The 23,484-nt window shown below is 42.0% G+C and overlaps 1 protein-coding gene across 1 annotated transcript in view; it reads right to left on the bottom strand.

Annotated features, from left to right (window-relative positions):
* Positions 1–14,596, bottom strand: part of jag2b (jagged canonical Notch ligand 2b) — a 103,300-nt gene extending 88,704 nt beyond the window's left edge. The window contains exons 1-2 of the mRNA XM_038968715.1: positions 14,365–14,596; positions 13,279–13,599 (exon numbers count right to left, since the gene is read on the bottom strand). Of these exons, the coding sequence (XP_038824643.1) occupies positions 13,279–13,599; positions 14,365–14,433 (390 nt within the window). The 5' untranslated portion in view covers positions 14,434–14,596. The remainder of the gene's footprint in view (positions 1–13,278; positions 13,600–14,364) is intronic.
* Positions 14,597–23,484: the final 8,888 nt, after the last annotated feature.

Below are 23,484 nucleotides of genomic sequence, written 5' to 3' on the forward strand. Positions count from 1 at the left end.
TCTGAGTGAAACAGAACTCATTCTGCAGCACTTTTCCTGTCAGGGAGTGAGATTTCAGAAATCCAGGTCCCTGTTCTGAGATCAGTTTATAAGTCCCCATGCAAGCTATGAGGGTACATGCACTGCATACGCCTTCCTCTAGATGTCAGTAAGCGGTGAGACTTTGAATGGAGTCGATTGCGCAATCTGGGACCTTATATTAGACCGTGGAACAGGAAGTACCGTTCTTTTCAACAGTGCGCTTGACGCATGAAGACATCAGAATGGCGTCCTGCAAACGCTTTCGTTTTAGTATTTCTATATCTCCGGTCATGTTTTTATTCGTTATAGGTGTTAAAAACATCATAAGGTAGTTAATTTAAACCGACTTATAGCAGTTTATAGCAGTTTATTGCGATTTTCTGGGATTTCTTTGCCATGCGCTTTCACGAGTTGGACACCACTCCAGTTGGCGGCTAACGTTTAGCGGCTAATTCGACCGGACAAGAGGACATCTTTCAACCCAAAGACGATTGTTTTGAAGAAAGGACACCTTGCCCAAGATTCTGATGGAAGCTCAGCTAATAGTAAGCAGTCTTTATGCTGATAATTCATTGTTCTGTTAAAATGTCAAATGCATGAAACGCCATTGCTTGCAGTGTAGCATTGTGTTATCGCAGCCTGTATTGCGCAGTAAGGTTAATTTTAAAAATGTAATTCGGCGATTGCATTAAGAACTAATTTGTCTTTCAATTGCTGTCCAACCTGTATTTTTTTAGTCAAGTTTATGAATAGTTTTCGATTAGAATAGGTGGCTTTCCAAGATGGCGCCGGACAGATTGCTTGACGTTATGGACACTATTCTCATTGTATAAGCACAATTTGTGCCGCTAAATATGCACATTTTCGAACAAACTCTATATGCATTGTGTAATATGATGTTACAGGACTGTCATCTGAAGAATTCTGAGAAGGTTAGTGAAACAATTAATATATTTTGGTGGTTTATACGTTATAGCTATTTTTGCCTTGAATCAATGCTGTTATGTTTGCTATTGTGCTAAGCTAATATAACTCTATATTGTGTTTGCTGTAAAACACTTGATAAATCGGAAATATTGTCTGGAATCACAAGATGCCTGTCTTTCAATTGCTGTACACTATGTATTTTTCAGAAATGTTTTATGATGAGTATTTAGTTATTTGGCGTTGGTGTCTGTAATTTTTCTGTCTGCTTTCGGTGCAATTTCTGACTGTAGCTGCAATGTAAACTATGATTTATACCTGAAATATGCACATTTTTCTAACAAAACATATGCTATACAATAAATATGTTATCAGACTGTCATCTGATGAGGTTGTTTCTTGGTTAGTGGCTATTTATATCTTTATTCGGTCGAATTTCTGATAGCTACTGATGTAGTAAAAAACGGATGGAGTAAAAATAGTGGTGTCTTTTGCTAACGTGGTTAGCTAATAGATTTACATAGTGTCTTCCCTGTAAAACATTTTAAAAATCGGACATGTTGGCTTGATTCACAAGATGTGTACCTTTCATCTGGTGTCTTGGACTTGTTAATGTGTGAAAGTTAAATATTTAAAAAAAATATCTTTTGAATTTCGCGCCCTGCACTTTGAGCTGGCTGTTGTCATAAGTGTACCGACGTCGGGCTTACACGCCAAACAGGTTAACAGCCTCGCAAGGCCTAAATCAGCATGTTTAGCCACTAGTTCCTGACGGAGCCCCAGCAGAGTAGGGTGAAATTGCCCCCAGACGCTGATCTTGGGTCAGTTTTGCATTTTCCCCATTAATGGTAAAGGTTAGGATTGGTCCTAGATCTGTACATAGGGGACACTCACCCTGGAGCTAGTGCAAGAGGCTGCATGCCTAGTGTGTGCTTATGCGGCAGCCAGGCCACCTCAAGCTGAGGCCCAATATTATTTCAATTACATAGGTAAGGAGGACCGCAGCACCTGCACGCAACTAATTTACCAAGTTGCGTCCCAAATAGCCACAGATTCCCTTAAGGGCTCTGGTCAAAAGTAGTGCACTATAAAAAAAAGAGAATTGGGTGCAATTTTGGATGCACTCCAAGAGCAAGGAAGAAAAAGGAGGCCACACGACCTGTGTTTGAATAGAGAAACACATAGGCTACCTGCTGCAATCACAGACTAAACACCTACACATATGCACGAGAGAGACCCACACCATCTTGCCCAAAGGGAGTTTATGGACAAGCAGAGACAGCAATCAAAGCTTTAGATGCGTTTACCTAGCTACGAATTTCTGAGCCGACTAGTTGAAAAATCTGCCAAAATGCACCTTGAGCAAGGCACTTGACCCTAATTGCTCCCGTAAGTCACTCTGGTTAACGGCATCAGCTAAAATGTAATGTACAATAAAACAATAACATTTAACCAAAGATCAATTGAAGAAGTCAATGTACCCCAAATTAGCATGCCCAAATAATCTCACTGATTTGTTTAATGAATGGTATATTGTGGGGTCTTGACCTGGTGGTTCACAAAAACAAAACAAAAAAAACTGTTGAAACCAGTTTGGGAACCTCTGATATGGTGTAAAAAGCAGGGGGAAGCTTGGGAAGGCGTTTCATAAATGGTTCACCTTTGGAGCACTTGGCCTTGCTAATTGGCGGAGTGTCTTCGGTTTAGGGCTGGGCGGTATACCGTATTTTACAATATACAGTTAGTGATGCACTGATCCAGTTTCGGTTTTTACTTTATCCTATATAACGGTCTTTGAATGTTTAGTTTGTTAAAATGTGATACGCTGTGTGTGATACGCAGTCAATGCAACAATGTTGATGACAACGATGCTGTTTTCACTTTGCTAAATCCACTAGCATTGTATAATTACACTATTAGTTTGTGTTTCTTACATCTGCAAACAGCTAGTTTGTCTTTTCTTAGCAAGTGGGCCTAAATCTTGTTAGCCGCTAATGCTAATAAGCTGGCAAGCTAGCTAATAAATGTACTGAGTCAGAGCAAACGTAATTAGCTATACAGCCTGATAATACCAGTGATAGCGTAGACCTAAATCAGCATGTTTGTGCAATAGTATCTTTTAAATCAAAAGAGGAATACGCAAAGCATGAATGTTAGCTACATGAAGTAGCTAAGATAATACATTCTTTGTAGCCAAAGATTCAAGTTCCCTAGGAAACACTGATTCATACCGTGTCATTCACTTGTCGTCATGTCAAACACTTAAAAAAAAGCACCGACTATTATATTCTAACTATAGAATTAGAATAATCAGTCTATTTCCATGATTCCAAAGTGTTGTTCTAAATCACAAGTCAAATCGCAATTGCAACATTTGGTGAACAATAAGGCTTAGATTGTCTGCCCATATCATACAGCCCTACATGGCAGTGTGGAAATGCTCTCAAATTAGTGCAGGAAATGCAGAAACTAATGAAAATGCTGAACAAAATGTTTTTGGTTGAAATTGAACCGTCTATAACAAAATCAGAATGGAGAAAGCCATTGAAATCACTTAGGATGTATGTGTTGCCACCCTAGGGTCACGCACTACTCAAAGCAAATGTAGAACTTATAATAAAAGTAAAACTGTCCATTTGTGATAAATTTTGGCCATATCACCCAGCCATACTTCTAAAAATATCTTCCTCCCATGACCGGTGGGTGCATTGATGGCCGGGGAGAGGAGAATGCAGCCTCTTAAGTGTGTCTATTCCTTCCCCTTTCATGGGAAGATGCTGCAAAAGGCCCCACACAGCCTCAGGGTCGAAAGAGTGAAAATCTTTATTGAGCTGGCAGACAAAAAGTGATTTGTTTGTGTCGAGGAAAGGAGAAAAAAGAAAGCCAGAGATAGATTCTCCGGGTCTTTCTGTCGACAAACTTCCTGGCAAAATCAACGACAGCTCTCTGCACAACGTTCCTGCAACGTCACGACAACACAACTGTTGCGATTGAGGACAACGTGCCCCCGAGTCTGAACGTCCACTGACATTACATCTGGGGACTAGCATAAGCATAGAGAAGAAAAACACAGTATACGCTTCATAAGGTTGAATTGGATTTGACCTTGTTGAGTTGTCACATGCGTGCTCTATTCTTAAAAATATATTTATTTTATGGCACAATATGGCAAATGGATTGAGTCCCACTCCCCAAAGCGTTTTAGTTATAAAAATCGGTATGATAGGCATATTGGTAAACAAACAGACTATAGAGCTACAAATAGACTATACTAAACAAGTTAAACGTCTTACCAGTGATGAAAGGTTTCCCCACACACACACAGCTATGTCTAGCCTACTTGGAAATATGGGGATCTGGTGTCCCACACCGAATAGCCTGAAGCCACAGGGCTCTTCTCACAGGCTCCATTTCCCTAAATCAGGAGCATTGCGAACCGTAGGGCGGGAATGTTTTTTTACCTCGTTACATGTACATTGACCAACACTAGGGCTGTCCGCGACTAAGAAAAAATCTTGGTCGACCAAAAGGTTTGTTATTTTTTTTTTTTTTTTTTTTTCATATATAGACATGTGTTTTCATCAAATATATGCACTGAGCTTGTCTGATGCTTTAAGTGCACTGTTTGATTAAATAATTAAAGACACAAATGACTAGAGGAGTCCGACTGCAATTGATTTGATTGTGCCGGGCCAAGATCAGACTTGCTGGAAGCAAGTGACTAGCACCCATTGTCTTGCTCTCCTCCCTGCTGCAGAGAACACCAAAGAACATCGGTGTTAATCGCACTGTCAGTGTTGCTGAAGCTGCAACGTAATTACAGCCATTTGTCTGAAAAGTTGTTACCAAAATCACTAATTTGTTTAGGAAGACATTCCGTATTCTCTCAAACTTTGCCCTTTGTGTGACACGTCACATGCATGCGATGCATACGACCAATAGGGCCTGACCTATAGCATATCATAACAAATAAATTGGTTATAAACTCTGAACACCGTAACAACAAACATGGATGCAGAGGATGTGATAGACGAAATGGGGGATGTCTACTGGTTGCTCAGGAGGTAAAGAGGAAGTCAGATGTGTGGAATAAATTGATCTAGTTGCAGAAAATACTGGAGATCAAGAAAAATTAAAAGGTAAGGAGAAAGGGCTGCATGCATATTACGTGTACCAAACAAGTGCTGTTAGATTACAATATAATTCTGACCATTTGGAACAATGTAAACACTAAATATGCGTACCAGAGAGTCTGTTCTGTTTTTTTGTTAAGCAAAATGATTAAATCACCTTAAGTCGCATTAATTTGTGAACGCATTTTCCAAAATGGAACGGTTCATTTATTGTTTATGGTAATTATTCAAGGGTCGCTTTATTTTAAAACTAAAACGCTTGATTGCATTTCAAATAATGAATGAATCGTATGCTGTGTGAAGACAAAGAAATGAATGATTGATACAGTAGCATAAATAAAAGTATTGAAATATAGGCCTAAATTAGTTATGGTATTAAGACTAAACAGGATGTCCCCTTAGGCCTACGGCTTGACGGTGGTTATACAAGGCTGCTATACTAAACCTACTAATGACATAACTTATTACAATGATGATCATAAGAATAACGAGATCTAGAAAAAGGTTATTATTTGACAATTTGGAACAGTGTAAACACTAAATTATAAATAATACCAAAGAGGCTGTTCTAAGGAGAAAATAAAAAGCGTAAAGCATTTAATACAGCATAGAAAAGATTAACAGCCGAATTTGTGAAATTGTTTATCCAACGTGTTTGCTTGAGGCTTGGTGCTCAGGGAATCAGTTTGCTATTAAACAAACATTCAACCCAGCAACAGAAGCAGGATCTGTAGATATACTGTATATGGATGATTTATGAAGCCAGGCACATTTAACAGTTCGGCTATTGATCATAGACCTAATTAAACGGGTTTTCTATCTACTCACTTATTCTTAGACAATTAAGGCAAGGGCTCTTTTCTCGTCTCCTCATTCTGTTGCTGCCTCTGCCGCATTCTACAACAACAATATGCTGGTTAAAGTGTCAGACCCAATAATCGCCAAGTTAAAACTATGAGCATATCCAACTTTTTTTTAAATTTTTTAGATAATATATTAAAACTAGGGTTGCTAAGGGACGTAAACCTTCTGGGAAATTTCCGGAAACTTTCCATGGGAAGTTAAGCCCGGGAATTTGGGGAATTTTTGGCTAAAGTTAAGCTAACAGTGAACCTTTTTTTGTGGGATACACAAAGCAATTGTAGGACTTGCGGCATATTTTGGTTAAACGATCCCCAAATTTAATAGAATTGCAACCCTCTGCATGCACAGTGCTTTCTTCAATCACAAGTACAGCTGATCCTCAAGATCTTGCACACTAATGAGATGCTATTGAGCCCACACTACTACACTGTCTGAGCCAAGGACTACATGCTTTCTGGTAAGTTTTGATTACAATACAGGGTGGGGTGAATATTTTATGACATACATGATTTTGTTAACTAGTAAATAGTAGCCTACAGCAAAGTGTGTTTAAATCATTTCTAACTTGTAAACAATCTCTGCTAGTTAATTTTTCCTACCATGTGGGTTTTAGCTTTCTTGAGCCTGCTAACAGAGGAGTGTTAATTCACCTGTTTCCATACAGGTTTCGTTTTAAAACATTTATCTTACAAAGGAGTTGTTAAATCTAACTGCTTAACTATTTATCTGTAATTGTATTATATTTTTTTTTACTGATCTTTACAGGAAAATGCCACGGACACCATCTGATGTGTGGAGACATTTCACTTCAGCTAATGTGCAAATACTGTGCCAAATCATGTGTGAAGAATGCAACAAAGATGGAGAATCATCTGGCCAAGTGCATCAAGTTCCCTCAGTGCTACAGCAAGCAACCTCTGACAAAAGCCCCTCTACTTCTATTCGAGGTGAAAATTATGAATCAGACACCTTATCGATAGCAACAGCTCATGGTCCTCCTGGAATTAGAAGCTTTTTTACTCAATGGAGGTTACGTAGTCAGAGAAATGCTGATGAATCTCTTGCTTGAGCTGTGTATGCAACTGGTTCACCTCTGATGCTCACAGGCAATGTGTATTGGAAGAGATTTCTGAATGTTCTTCGCCCAGCGTACACCCCTCCAACCAGACATGCTTTATCTACTAGTTTGCTGGATGTAGAGTTCAGAGTTCAAGTGAAGGTCAAGCAAATCATAGAGAAAGCAGACTATTGCAGTCATCTCTGATGGGTGGTCGAATGTTTGTGGGCATGGAATAATTAACTACATCATCTCCACCCCTCAACTAGTATTCTACAAGAGCACAGACACAAGGGACAACAGACACACCGGTCTCTACATTGCAGATGAGCTGAAGGCAGTCATCAATGACCTTGGACCACAGAAGTTATTTGCACTGGTGACAGACAATGCTGCGAACATTAAGGCTGCTTGGTCTAAAGTGGAGGAGTCCTACCCTCACATCACACACGTTGGCTGTGCTGCTCATGCATTGAATCTGCTCCTCAAGGACATCATGGCCCTGAAAACAATGGAAACATTCTACAAGAGAGCCAAGGAAATGGTTAGGTATGTGAGGGGTCATCAAGTTATATCTGCAATCTACCTCACCAAGTAAAGTGAGAAGAATAAGAGCACCACATTGAAGCTGCCCAGCAAAACCTGTTGGGGTGGTGTTGTCATTATGCTTGACAGTCTCCTGGAGGGGAAGGAGTCTCTCCAAGAAATGGCTATATCACAGTCTGCCGATATGGACAGTCCCATCAAGAGGATCCTCCTGGATGATGTATTTTGGGAGAGTGGTAAGCAGCCTGAAACCTATAGCAGTAGCCATTGCACAGATTGGCATTGTCTCCCTCAACCTGTCTGATGTTCAGAAGAGGAGAAATCTGAACTTCCCTGCCCACTTCACTGTTGCTCCAAGCAGAGGAAACTGCAGTTCTGAAATACATCAAAAAGTGTGAAGACCTCTGCCTGAAGCCCATACACGCCACAGCATACATGTTGGACCCCAAGTATGCTGACAGGAGCATCCTGGCTGGTGCAGAGATCAACAAGGCATATGGCGTCATCACTACCGTGTCTCGCCACCTTGCCCTGGATGGGGGCAAGATTCTTGGCAGTCTAGAGAAGTACACTTTCCAAGCAAGGGCTTTGGGATGGAGATGCAATATGGCAGTCATGCCAACATCTCAGCAGCCACCTGGTGGAAGGGACTTTGTGGATCTGAAGCTCTTTCCTCCATCATCCTCCAAATACCACCAACATCAGCCGACTCAGAGCACAACTGGTCCTTGTTTGGGAACACACACGGGTTGAAAAACTGGTGGCCAGCCAGGCAAATTTGAGCCTGAAAAATAATAAACCATCTGCAACAAGGTTGGAAAGTGACAGTGAAGATGAGGCCTCAGTCTGATGTTCAAGAGGGACATTGAGGAGTTCCAGGGAGAAGACATAGAAGCATGAGAGGAAGATCGTCTCGAAACTAAAGCTTTGGTTATCATTTTACAGATGTATGTTGAATATGTTTTTGGGAGATGCGATGGATCATTCAATATTCCCTTTATTTTGTTGTTCAGTGAAATCCCATGTTTAGAGTAAACTCAATTAAAGTTCAATTCATAACTAATTGCTTTTTTTATTTCTATTGGAAAGATTAAATTTGCAATTATGTCTACTTATGACAAAGTAAAAGGTTTATATTCGTCTCCATATGACAAATATATCCAATGCAAAAACATCTACATTGAAATGGTATTACTACTAATTCCCATATGTTCCCGTTAATTCCCACCTCTGAATATTCCCCAAAATGTGCAACCCAAATTAAAAACACAAATAAATTAAAACAAGTCATTGCCAAGAGTATGTGGACACCTGCTCGTCGAACATCTCATTCCAAAATCATGGGCATTAATATGGAGATGATCCCCCTTTAATGCTAGAACAGCCTCCACTCCTCTGGGGAAGCGTTCCACTAGATGTTGGAACATTGCTTCCAATCAGCCTCAATTGCATTAGTAAGGTCGGGCACTGATGTTGGGCGATTAAGCCTGGCTCGCAGTCAGCGTTCCAATTCATTCCAAAGGTGTTTGATGGGGTTGATGGGCTCTGTGCAGGCCAGTCAAGTTCTTCCACACAGATCTACCAAATCATGTCTGTATTGACTTCGCTTTGTCCACGGGGTCATTGTCATCCTCAAACACGAAAAGTCATTCCCCAAACTGTTGTCACAAAGTTGGAAGCACAGAATCTACAATGGCATGCTGTAGCGTTAATATTTCACTTTATTGGAAATAAGGGGCCTAGCCTGAACCATGAAAAACAGCCCCAGACCATTATTCCTCCTCCAGCAAACTTCACAGTTGGCACTATGCATTGGGGCAGGTAGCATTCTCCTGGTATCCGCCAAATCCAGATTAATACGTCAGACTGACAGATGGTGAAGTGTGACTCATCACTCCAGAGCACGCCTTTCCACTGCTCCGGAGTCCAATGGCGTCAAACTTTCCACCACTCCAGCCAACGCTTGGCATTGCGCAGGGTGATCTTAGGCTTGTGTGCGGCTGCTCAGCCATGGAAACCCATTTTGTGAAGCTCCTGACAAACAGTTATTGTGCTGACGTTGCTTCCAGGGGCAGTTTGGAACTTGGTAGTGAGTGTTGCAACCGAGGACAGGCGATTTTTACGTGCTTCAGCGGTCCCGTTCTGTGAGCTTGTGTGGCCTATCAGTTCTCGGCTGAGCCGTTGTTGCTCCTAGACGTTTCCACTTCCCAATAACAGCGCTTACAGTTGACGGGAACAGCTCAACAGGGCAGACATTTGACGAAGTGACTTGTTGGAAAGGTTGCATCCTATGTCGGTGCCACTTTGAAAGTCACTGAGCTCTTCAGTACAGACCATTCTACTGCCAATGTTTGTCTGGAGATTGCATGGCTGTGTGCTCGATTGTATACACCTGTCAACAATGGATGTGGCTGAAATAGCCGAACCCATTAATTTGAAGGTGTGTCCACATACTTTTGTAGTGTAGCAACATGGTCTAGGAAAAGTAATTTCAACAGCACACTGATGAGTTTCAGAACCGTGGACAGTGACCACTATCCAATGCAGGAGAAACTGCATAATATCATTTTTATTACTGTTGCACCATTGTTCTTATGTAATAACCATATTCAATTCAGGAGCAGGTCTTAAGAGTGATGACTGTCCCATCCCCACGGCCTTCACAATGGATTAGTCCACTCAGACGGGTGTCCTTTTTTTTGTGCTAGTGCTCGTCTAAACAAATCTCGGTCGACCAACAGACTATCAGCCCTAAACACAGCAGCTTTTTTGGCATGTTTTGTCATTTCTGTATAACTAAAAATGTACGACGAAGTTGGCTCTTTTACAATAGGGGTCAATGGGAAAGAATGTTTGTTGTCCCCAATTTGTGGGTGTGGTCGAGGGGAATTCCTTATGTGAATATCGACTCGGTGTATAGCATGAGGCACATCAGTTAATTATAATGCCAACATTGTACATACCGTGGAAATTATGGCATCACAATAGCAGGCAGCCATTGCGAGTGTACCCATAAGTTTACCAGTCAAATTACCAGGGTTAGAGGTTCCAAGCCCATTGTATTCATTCTATTTCTGCGTGCTGCTGAATTGTGGAAGACTGATTTTCTACAACGCCTTCCTTGTTTCAACAAGGTACAACGTTTTGTGGTGAAGAGTCCATGTTATGTCAGAAACGGACTCAACAACACGAACGCCGGCCGTCGTGTCTTCAGTCAGATGTTCGTTCCACACATTTTTCTTTTCATGATTGTGCCGGCCCTATAAACCCTAGATCTTTTTCCTGGTTAAATAGGGCATTTTGGTTCAGGCGACTTGCACACATCGTAGAGGTAAATCAGATCTAGTAGTGACATTTTCCAACCCCTTCTGAAACTAACCATTATTACACATCAACCCAACGTAAATTATGATTTTAGCACATTTGGACATGAGCTAGACACTCCATCCTTACTGTAGTCCAATAGGTTGCCATCTGTTCTCTAAATTCGCTAAATGCACAATCAGTAGTGTAATCAACATGGTGGCTGGGACCCTAGCTTCCCAGGTGAGCCTCATACGAGTGTCTCTGGTCAAAGGTAGTGCACTATATAGGGAATAGGATGAAATTTGGGATATACAACTCTCCTTCTCCACTGAAAGCACCATAGGGGGCAGGAGGGAGGGAGGGAGGGAGCCACATTGTTTACTAAAGGCCTATCTAACCGTTGCCTGGCGACGGCCCCGGCAAGCTCCCAATCAGGTGTGGCTGTGCTTGCTGGTTAGCCTTGGATCAACTGTTCCCCTGCCAGGCCCAGGGAAGTCTATCGACAAACGGAAGCCTTTCTCACAGTACAGATCGAGGGAAAGATAATTCATTGAATAGGGGAATTGATAAAGTAAAAAGGGAAGAGATTGAGAAAAAAAGAGAAAGGGGGTGATAGAACATTTATCAATTGAGTAAGTGACAGAAGTTAGTTCTATTGTATCCCCATCTGATAGCTGATGCAGTGCATCACCCTAGAGTGAACCCCTCCCTCCAAGCTGACCTAAGATCTGTGAGTAAGAGCAACTTCATCAACTACTGCTGGTAGGCTATATGGGCTAGTAGAAGCCAGGCATAGATCATGGACCGTGTGTGCGTCAGCCCGCAACAAGGCTCCAAATGGACATCTGGCCACGGCTGACAGTCACTACACTATCTTTGTTGCTTCAGCGAGCAACCTGTAACACACAGCAGTGAATAGACCAGCTAGCTGTGACATCTGCCACTGGAATAGTAGGGCACTGGGCCCATATCAATAGTCTAATGTGGCTTCCACACCACTGACAGTCCAAATCTATACTTGTGAGGGCAACTACCTAGGAGGCGTCCTCCAAGTGTTTCGTTGAACCTAGCTTGTGTTTTCAAGGGAGGGGAGGAGCGAGAGAGAGCTACTTGAGACTATTGAGATGTGTCCGCGGAAGCAGCTGCTGGGCACTTAAGGTAATGACAGGGGAGCTGGACTAGAACAGGTCTCTTTGCCTGTTGTAAAGCATACATGTTGCATAGGGACTTGAGATGTATCCCTTTCAGCTCCCTCAGGATGATCAAGGAAACGAGGGAGTTAAGTTAGTGGATGAGAAAAAAAAAACATTTGAGATCTGCGTGTGGTGGTGAGGTTTGTGGTGGGGGGGAATAGGTAGCGTTAGCTAGCACTATTCGGTTGCATCTCTACCAAAACTCAAGTATTTTTCAACCTATAGCTTGTTCTCCATAGTGAACCAACATGTTCTCCGCCCTTTCATTTCCATGACTGATAAATATGGAAATAAGTAAATGGAACATGATTTTCCTAATGGTGAGCGAGTGGCGCGCCTCTTCTTGTGCTCTCGTCTGCAGCAAACAGTGAGCAATACATATAGTATCCTGATAGGCCTGGGAATTGCCAGAGAGAGTTAATTGCCCTTTTTTAATAGATTAAGTTTTGTTTTGTAAGGGATGCTAATATTAACCTAATTTTCCAATTAATAAAATGTGCCGGGGGGGGTATTGGCCTACTGAAACCGCAGACAAGCTCATTTGAGACTGCTATTCTCTATGCACCTTTACATTACATATACAACTGTTTTCTTATCATAGTGGTGAAAATAAGTATGCACTTGCATAATCCGTATGCACACAGACAGACACACGGTGAGGCACACGCAATTGCGCCCAAGGTGCCACCTGCCACCCACTCAGACAGCAGGGGAAGCTGCGTGAGCTCTATGCAAAGAGAGCGGGATCAAGAACGTCACCTTATATGCACTGCCTCGCTTGCCTGTAGGCAGCTGTAATTTCGTTTTAATAAGAGCTCGTCACAAACTAGTGCACTCGGACGCTCCGAATAACGAACCCACATAATAATCGAAGGAGACACTAGCCTTGTGTAGTGCCGTTGCAATTGAGGTTACTGCTGTGACGTGGACCCAAGGGGATTCGGGTCTAGCAAAGCAACAGGGAGCTACAGCAGTCATCCCAAATCACACGAATGCATCATGACTCTTGTCTAGAATAACAATCGTATAAACTCTATGGTATTTCGGTGGCAAAGGCTACCTTGGAAATTATGGAGCCCGTCGACACGAACCCTATCCAGTGCCTGATAGTGACATATACAACTGTGTATGGCACTGACAAATATCCAATAAAACATTGGATTATCCTAAAATACACTATGGCTTATTAAAACATTTAATGGTGGTGGATTGATTAGGAAAGATGTACACTTACCGGCCATGCGTACTGAAAAGAGATAAGAACCTTGCCAGCATCGTTGATTTTGTTTTGGTTATTCTTCGTGTTCTTAAAAGAAAATATATTTCCACCAAGAACGTGTGTAGATCCAACTCCGTAGGTGCAAGAGCCAGTGGTTAGGACCTCGGTTTGGTACTCCTTTAAGCAAATTTTTAAGTAAGTATCACACTCGTCCCGACTACAGCGCAGATCCTGTGAGTTCCTTGTGCCGTCGCAGCATTCCCCGTCCGACAACTCACCGTTCACATTCTGAACAGTAATCAGTTGCAGCTCAAAATAGCCAGAGCACTTGGACACCTAAAAATAAAATTAAAATAGAAAATTACTGAAAATTCTGTGTTTGGTCGGGTTACTATATGCGTGCGTAAACCGATAGTGGTGCACGCGACCACCGGGAATTTGATGGAAAGGCTATAAGGACACGCCTGACGCCCAAACCGATATTTAATTTCAGAATATATTACAATTATGTTAGAGTTAGGGTCAGGTTTAAAGTAAAGCTCCGTTTCACGTTTTGGCTAGTCGGTTTATGCGTCAGTTGTGTCCTTATAACGTTAGTATCCCCCGAGTTTGATAAGCTTGTTTACCAAGTAATTAATAGGTGGGGGATAATTGGGTCAATAATCTTACAATGTGTTTACTCATGTAGCCTACCTTTGGCACAACATGTTCTGTCATTAACCTACAAAAATAGGCCTTTCTTTCCAAGAAAATGCATTGGCTAGTAGTGCATCTGTGTAGTAGCCTATGCATGAGGATCCTTTGCTAATATCGTTAGAAACAATTAACTGCAATGAAACTTAGAACATGTAACGTTAGGCTATTTAAAATATAGCCAAATGACAAGTGCATGACAGCAAAATGGAGAGTAACAATTCCTCACACTTCAACCTCGTCATGGTTACAATGCATGATCACATGATTCAATTGACGGCTGCGTAATTTAATTATCGATTAATATCTGAATAGGCAAATAAATAGGCCCACGCCCACTAACTTTTGACAACGATTGTTTATAAATCAACATTTATTTGGCGTAATATTTGACAACAGCCCTCTTACCTCCGTCCATATCGTCAATAGGAGGCACAGTATTGAGAGGCAATTCGTAATCCTTGTACAATTCCACATGCCTGCGAATAATTAGTATATCATAGGGAAAAGGCGATCCAAAACGGAAAAGAGCCGTTGACCGGCGACACAGTTCTCCGCTCCTGACATGCAAAATTCACAGCGTGCTTTTTTCCTCGTATATTTCCAAAATTCACCGAAATATTAGCCTACATGCGTGTGTAGCAGGCAGCCGACGCAGCGTTGTGATGGTCCAGCCACAAGAACCTCCGTCAAATCACTCCACAGCAACTGATATGTTTCCCAGCTACAGCCCGCCTGAGGATGTCTTTTTGATTGGCAGTTCAACAAACCACTCACAAATCCGAATGCTTGCAATTGGCAAGAGCCGTCCCTGAGCCAACCAAAGGCACCGGGGGCGGAGTATTTCCAAAAACCTTGAATTACATGGCTTGGGTAAATGAGAACTGAGAAGCCGCATAGACAGACCGATTGTGTGTGATAGGCTATGTCTATCAGGTTACAGGTTATTTAAATACAACATTTGAGAAATATATCCAAATACAGGATAATATGCCCACCGTGGTTTTGGCTGTAGGTTTGCAATTGTATTATCAGGGTAGGCCTACGTCTTAATTCCGCCGCTCACAGCCAATTTACAACGGGCAATATGCAATTTATTTGCACTAGACTAATTGTTGTGAATCTAAGTTCCCTTTTCAAATGTTGAATGAATGTCTTCTGTGTGAATAAAAAATTTCGGCAAATAGCCCACAACATTGATTTAACTTTACTCTAAGCATGGGCTTTACCTATTGTTTTTAAAATAGCCTAAAATAACGAGTTTATCGATTTATCACAGCATAAATTGACCCACACAGACGGTGGGCTTTGCTGAATTAATGTAGTTGAGAGCGCCCTCTTCCGTATATCGGCGCATTAGGCTACCAGTGTGGATAATGTGCTTCAATTTTTGCAGTATACTGTGTGTTACTTGTGACTTCGTGATATTGAGTTACTTACCGAAGGCCTCTAATTTTTTGTCTGACAGGAAATAAGCAATAAAGACCCTCCTTCGGCAAACGTCACTGACATCCATTGCTTGTTCTGGCACTTTGCCAAACAATCCACTCACAGCTTGAGAAATCCTGACCTCCCTTTAGGTGACCACTTCCTACAGAGGAGTCATAGCACAAGTTTCTCAACACCCCACCGTCAGTCTGCATTCAGTCACACAAGCATCTTATCGAGCACCTCAAAGGGAGCCTGGAGTGTGTGTGTGTGAGAGAGAGATAGTGTGTGTGTTTGCATGCACATGTGTGTATGTACGTGAAGACGATTGACAAAGGCTGTGTGTGTGCCAGACAAGGCTTCCCCCCACCCGCCGGGCACGACCCTCTCCTCTCACCAGTCCAGCGGCATCATGTCATCAGATAGGGATGCAAATAAGTGCCCAGATAGCCCCAGCAGCAGCATTGGCTCACTGGTGGAAGTGTGTGTAGATGAGGAGGTGGGTGGGGGGCAGTGGTGAAGAAGAGGATTATGAGGTTGGGGTGGGGGCTGGAGGAGGAGGGGTGTTGGGCACTGTGGGGGGTTTGTAGACCTCCCTCCCAGGGTTAGGGTTGGGGGGGGTAAAGTGGATTTCTCTCCTCATCCATTTTTCATGGTTTCTTCCTTTGAGAGTTGAGAGAGCACCCCTGCCTGAATGTATGACCTCTTGCTTCGACTCTCTTTTATCTTTAATCATTGAGGAAAGAGGGTGGGGGAGGGCGGTTGTGAAATTGTTGGTGAGCCACACGTTGGTGACGTTGTCAACCCACCCATGTATATGATTACATGGACAGGGGGGACCTGATCCTAAAGCACTCCTACTCTGAGGCGCTTTATGAATATGGCCCTGATGCTAAAAGTCTGTGGCGAACAGTCATGATTAAATGTGGTATATTGTAATCCACAGTTGCAAATAAATTATAAATAAATTACATCTCAAATCTTATAGTGTGCTGGATTGCCTTTCTGTAATGTCCTTGCCTTACCATCATGCACTCATATTGTCATGTTGGGATGCAGAGGTGTACGTTGTTGCTGTAGCAATATGCCTGCAATTGCACAGTTGGTTGGATAGTTTTCCGCTGGTCACAGGATATAAATTCCTATTCCTGAGATCCGGTCATAAATTAATGGAGATTTTAATTAGATTTTTTAACGATTTTAGGCGTTAGCAGTGTAGCAGTTGTAAAAACAATGCCAATGGAATACCAACGTTATGCTACTGATATTCTTAAACCAATGTATAAATTCAATTACTTTCAGATTACACCAAGTGCCTATATAGGGGGCAGGGACTAGTGGTTACTGCTGGATGGGGCCTGTTCCATGCTTTGCTCTAAAGGGGTCTAAGATTGAGGCCAGTTCCAGTACTTTGGATATTATTCATCCCTTCCTTCCTCCCTTACAGTGATTTCTCTTCTACATGTGACTGGATAGGTGAAAGCAAGGTTCTTTATATCCCATTTACCAGACTTTTCAGATAAGGCCTGTGTTCCAATTCTGTTTCTGTAGTATGAGGCATACAAGTACATCCCCTGGACAGGACGCAAGTCTGTCGCAGGGCCTTACCCCTAATCCATCTCCTTATTTCTGAGTGCTGAGCAGAGGCATCAGGTTCCATTTTTAGTCTTTGGTATAACTCAACTGGTGTTGGAACTCCCAACCTTCCAATGTCAGGCCGAACACTAACCACAAGGCCACTGAGTTGAACAAAAATATTCAGCTATTTCCCGCTATTTTACAATGCTCATACCCAAGAACCCCTCAGGCATTTTTAAATATGGTTGCCAAAGCACTACATAGCAGACGATTTAATGTTTGTTAAGCATCGCATGGGGCTGAAACGGAATAGAGCAAAGCAGTCAGATTCTCCTACCCTAAGAGAGAATAGGCTTTCTGGTGCAGGTGGATTTGGTTGACTTTTGGGCTCATCTAGTAAGATGTCACGGATAGAAGGGAGTGACTAAAGGGATGTCAAGCCAATTTATAACCCTGACACTGACTCATTAGTTAATTCAACAAGGGTTTGCTGGTCAGTCATACCCCTTTCCCTTTTCCCTAGATATAAACGTAATGTATAGAACGTACATGATTCTTCCATTATGTGGAACACACAACCGGATCCACCAACAGACATTTTTCGGCAAGTAATCAAATCAAGTTGTATTGGTCATATACACATATTTAGCAGATGTTAAATATGCGGGTGTAGCGAAATTCTTGTGTTCCTAGCTCCAACAGTGCAGTAATATCTAACAATTCATAACAATACACACAAATCTAAAAGTAAAATAATGGAATTAAATAATAGGCTGAACATACCGACAAATATTGCTTGGGAGAAAATAATATTTTACATTGATGAGTAAGTGAATGAAAATCCAACATTATATGTGGTCATGACATACTGTATGTGGGCTGGTACCAAATAACATATGTGTGCTATGTATAATTTTGGTCCCAGTTTCTCTCAACCTAACACTGCTAAGGTCCACATTTTTGGCCAAAAAGGGTTTCCAGAGGGCAAGAATATACATTCTGCAAATTAACTCTTCGAGCCCAAAGCCCCAGGACTGAGAACAGAGTGAAATAAACTGCTTAGGTATGTTTTGGCTGCCTCCCTGAAACCAGAAAAAAAACATTTGCTCACGTAGGATATCCTATCCCGCGACAACCTAAAAGCGGCGACTACTCCTGTCTTCCTCTTGACTTTGTTTTGAATCGGTCGTGAACCCTCACATCCTCTCTGAAGTTCAAAAATGGTTCATGGAGGCATGGAGAAGAACAGAGCTGAAATAATGGGTGTGTTTGAAATTGACTACATTACAGTTGGACTATGTGGAAACAAATCTACAAATCCCCTTGCATAAAAATGCCTAGATAAAGACTTCACAAAAACCAATAACCAATGACCAATGCATGGTAAAGGGAACCCACTGGGCACAGACGTCAGTTCAACATTCATTTTGATGTACATTTGGTTGAGTTTTCAACTAACATGAATTCAATGTGAAATCAAAAAAACATTTCACAGTTTCATTGAATTTAGGTTAAAGGTTAGGTGAAAAAAACACAAAATGCCATTAAATTGATTACTTTTTTGCAAATCCAATCAGTTTTTCAGGTTGACTCAATGTCATCACAAAGATTTTTTGGGGGTTGAAATGAAATGGAAACAATGTTGATTCAACCAGTTTTTTCCTAGCGGGAAGTGTTGCAGCATCTGAGTTTGCAGGTCCTATACTTTACTACCATACAGACCTCTTTGGCCCAGGATCCCATGATAAGTGAATGCTTTTTTTCCATGCACCCTCCTCCTTTCCCTCGCTTCCTCCATAATAGGACTAGGGTGACCACATGTCCTGGTTTGTGCGGGACAGTCACACATTTTGGGCCTTTGTCCTGTGTCCCCCAACAAAACCATCCCACATTTTATCAACATTAAAACACCACTAAGTTGATCTGTCCTGTATTTCACTCAAACTTCACATTAATTTGAATTTAATTGTCTCTTTTGCAATCACGTTGCGCTTATGACAAGATATACATTGCCTTCAGAAAGTATTTATACCCCTTGACTGATTTCACATTTTGTTGTGTTACAGCCTGAATTCATAATTGATTAAATATATTATTTTCTCACCCATCTGCACACAATACTCCACAATGACAAAGTGAAACCATGTTTTTAGAAATATTAGCAAATGTATTGAAAATGAAACGCAGAAGTCTCTCATTTACATAAGCATTCACGCCCCTGAGTCAATACCTATTATATCAATCAAGTTTATTTTATATAGCCCTTCGTACATCAGCTAATATCTCGAAGTGCTGTACAGAAACCCAGCCTAAAACCCCAAACAGCAAGCAATGCAGGTGTAGAAGCACGGTGGCTAGGAAAAACTCCCTAGAAAGGCCAAAACCTAGGAAGAAACCTAGAGAGGAACCAGGCTATGAGGGGTGGCCAGTCCTCTTCTGGCTGTGCCGGGTGGAGATTATAACAGAACTATGCCAAGATGTTCAAAATGTTCATAAGTGACAAGCATGGTCAAATAATAATCATGAATAATTTTCAGTTGGCTTTTCATAGCCGATCATTAAGAGTTGAAAACAGCAGGTCTGGGACAGGTAGGGGTTCCGTAACCGCAGGCAGAACAGTTGAAACTGGAATAGCAGCAAGGCCAGGCGGACTGGGGACAGCAAGGAGTCATCATGCCCGGTAGTCCTGACGTATGGTCCTAGGGCTCAGGTCCTCCGAGAGAGAGAAAGAAAGAGAGAAGGAGAGAATTAGAGAGAGCCAAGATTTTCAAAATGTTCATAAATGACAAGCATGGTCAAATAATAATCAGGAATAAAAGTCAGTTGGCTTTTCATAGCCGATCATTAAGAGTTGAAAGCAGCAGGTCTGGGACAGGTAGGGGTTCCATAACCGCAGGCAGAGCAGTTGAAACTGGAACAGCAGCAAGGCCAGGTGGACTGGGGACAGCAAGGAGTCATCATGCCCGGTTTGCCGTGACGTATGGTCCTAGGGCTCAGGTTCTCAGAGAGAGAGAAAGAAAGAGAGAACGAGAGAATTAGAGAGAGCATACTTAAATTCACACAGGACACTGGATAAGACAGGAGAAGTACTCCAGGTATAACCAACTGACCCTAGCCCCCCGACAAATAAACTACTGCAGCATAAATACTGGAGGCTGAGACAGGAGCGGTCAGGAGACACTGTGGCCCCATCCGAAGATACCCCCGGACAGGGCCAAACAGGAAGGATATAACCCCACCCACTTTGCCAAAGCACAGCCCCCGCACCACTAGAGGGATATCTTCAACCACCAACTTACAATCCTGAGACAAGGCCGAGTATAGCCCACAAAGATCTCCACCACAGCACAAACCAAGGGGGGGCGCCAACCCAGACAGGAAGATCACGTCAGTAACTCAACCCACTCAAGTGACGCACCCCTCCTAGGGACGGCATGAAAGAGTACCAGTAAGCCAGTGACTCAGCCCCTGTAATAGGGTTAGAGGCAGAGAATCCCAGTGGAGAGAGGGGAACCGGCCAGGCAGAGACAGCAAGGGCGGTTCGTTGCTCCAGAGCCTTTCCGTTCACCTTCACACTCCTGGGCCAGACTACACTCAATCATATGACCTACTGAAGAGATAAGTCTTCAGTAAAGACTTAAAAGTTGAGACCGAGTCTGCGTCTCTCACATGGGTAGGCAGACCGTTCCATAAAAATGGAGATCTATAGGAGAAAGCCCTGCCTCCCGCTGTTTGCTTAGAAATTCTAGGGACAATTAGGAGGCCTGCGTCTTGTGACCGTAGCGTACGTATAGGTATGTACGGCAGGACCAACTCGGAAAGATAGGTAGGAGCAAGCCCATGTAACGCTTTATAGGTTAACAGTAAAACCTTGAAATCAGCCCTTGCCTTAACAGGAAGCCAGTGTAGGGAAGCTAGCACTGGAGTAATATGATCAAATTTCTTGGTTCTAGTCAGGATTCTAGCAGCCGTATTTAGCACTAACTGAAGTTTATTTAGTGCTTTATCCGGGTAGCCGGAAAGTAGAGCATTGCAGTAGTCTAACCTAGAAGTAACAAATGCATGGATTAATTTTTCTGCATCATTTTTGGACAGAAAATTTCTGATTTTTGCAATGTTACGTAGATGGAAAAAAGCTGTCCTTGAAACAGTCTTGATATGTTCGTCAAAAGAGAGATCAGGGTCAAGAGTAACGCCGAGGTCCTTCACAGTTTTATTTGAGACGACTTTACAACCATCAAGATTAATTGTCAGATTTAACAGAAGATCTCTTTGTTTCTTGGGACCTAGAACAAGCATCTCTGTTTTGTCCGAGTTTAAAAGTAGAAAGTTTTCAGCCATCCACTTCCTTATGTCTGAAACACAGGCTTCTAGCGAGGGCAATTTTGGGGCTTCACCATGTTTCATTGAAATGTACAGCTGTGTGTCATCCGCATAGCAGTGAAAGTTAACATTATGTTTTCGAATAACATCCCCAAGAGGTAAAATATATAGTGAAAACAATAGTGGTCCTAAAACGGAACCTTGAGGAACACCGAAATGTACAGTTGATTTGTCAGAGGACAAACCATTCACAGAGACAAACTGATATCTTTCCGACAGGTAAGATCTAAACCAGGCCAGAACTTGTCCGTGTAGACCAATTTGGGTTTCCAGTCTCTCCAAAAGAATGTGGTGATCGATGGTGTCAAAGGCAGCACTAAGGTCTAGTAGCACGAGGACAGATGCAGAGCCTCGGTCTGACGCCATTAAAAGGTCATTTACCACCTTCACAAGTGCAGTCTCATAATCACCTTTGGCAGCGATTACAGCCTGAGAGTCTTTCTGGGTAAGTCTCTAAGAGATTTGCACACCTGGATTGTACAATTGATGCACATTATTCTTTCCAAACATCTTTAAGCCCTGTCAAGTTGGTTGTTGATCATTGCTAGGCAGCCATTTTCAGGTTTTGCCATAGATTTCTTAGCCAATTTAAGTCAAAACTGTAACTAGGCCACTGAAGAACATTCAATGTCATATTGGTAAGCAACTCCAGTGTATATTTGGCTTTGTGTTTTAGGTTATTGTCCTGCTGAAATGTGAATTTGTCTCCCAGTGTCTGTTGGAAAGCAGACTGAACTAGGTTTTCCTCTAAGATTGTGCCGGTGCTTCGTTCTATTCCGTTTCTTTTTATTTAAAAAACTCCCTAGTCCTTGCTGATGACAAGCATACCCATAACATGATGCAGCCACCACCATGCTTGAAAATATGAAGAGTTTTACTCCGTGATGTGTTGGATTTGCCTCAAACATAACACTTTGTAGTCTGGACATAAAGTTAATTTCTTTGCCAAATTTTAGTGCCTTATTGCAAACAGGATGCATGTTTTGGAATATTTTTCATTCTGTACAAGCTTCTTTCTTTTCACTCTGTCATTTAGGTTAGTATTGTGGAGTAACTACAATGTTCTCATTAATCTCTGCAACCGTTTTAAAGTCACCATTGCACACACTGTATATAGATTTTTCTATTGTGATATTGACTTTACTTCTGTTTATCCCATGTGTAACTCTGTGTTGTTGTTTTTTGTCGCACTACTTTGCTTTATCTTGGCCAGGTCGCAGTTGTAAATGAGAACTTGTTCTCAACTGACCTACCTGGTTAAATAAAGGTAAAATAAAAATAAATAAAAAATTGGCCTCATGGCAAAATCCCTAAGCGGTTTCCTTCCTCTCTGGTAACTGAGTTAGGAAGGACGCCTGTATCTTTGTAGTGACTGGGTGTATTGATACACCCTCCAAAGTGTAATTAATAACTTCACCATGCTCAAAGGGATATTCAATGTCTGCTTTTTTATTTACCCATCTACCAATAGGTGACCTTCTTTGCGAGGCATTCGAAAACCTCTCTGGTCTCTGTTGTTGAATCGGTGTTTGAAATTCACTGCTTGACTGAGGGACCTTACAGATAATTGTATGTGTGGGGTACAGAGATGTGGTAGTCATTCACATATCAAACGCTATTATTATTCATATCAAACGAGTCCATGCAACTTATGTGACTTGTTAAGCAAATCTTGACTCATGAACTTATTTACACTTGCCATAATTAAGGGGTTGAATACTTATTGACTCAAGACATTTCAGCTTTTCATTTTTAATTAATTTGTAAAAATGCATAACAAAAAAAGTCTAATTTCACATTATGGAGTATTGTGTGTAGGCCTGTGACACAATCTCAATTTAATTCACTTAAAATTCAGGCAATAACGCAATAAATGTGTAAAAAGTCAAGGGGTGTGAATACTTTCTGAAGGCAATGTACAGTATATCATAAGAATGTGGTACTGGTGATGTTAAACACTTCTCCAATCATTGTTGAGATCTTCTGCCAAAAATGTAAACTACACTGTCCCGCAAAATCATCCCATTGTCCAGCACGGTTTACTTGGGCCCACGAGCCGTCACAGCAGGGGATAAGCATGGCAGACCCCCAGGTACCAGATAGGGGTCGCGAGGTCAACCAAGCTCTGCCAGATTCTAA

Source organism: Salvelinus namaycush, chromosome 29 (genome assembly GCF_016432855.1).
Source record: "Salvelinus namaycush isolate Seneca chromosome 29, SaNama_1.0, whole genome shotgun sequence".
NCBI classification, from domain to species: domain Eukaryota; kingdom Metazoa; phylum Chordata; class Actinopteri; order Salmoniformes; family Salmonidae; genus Salvelinus; species Salvelinus namaycush.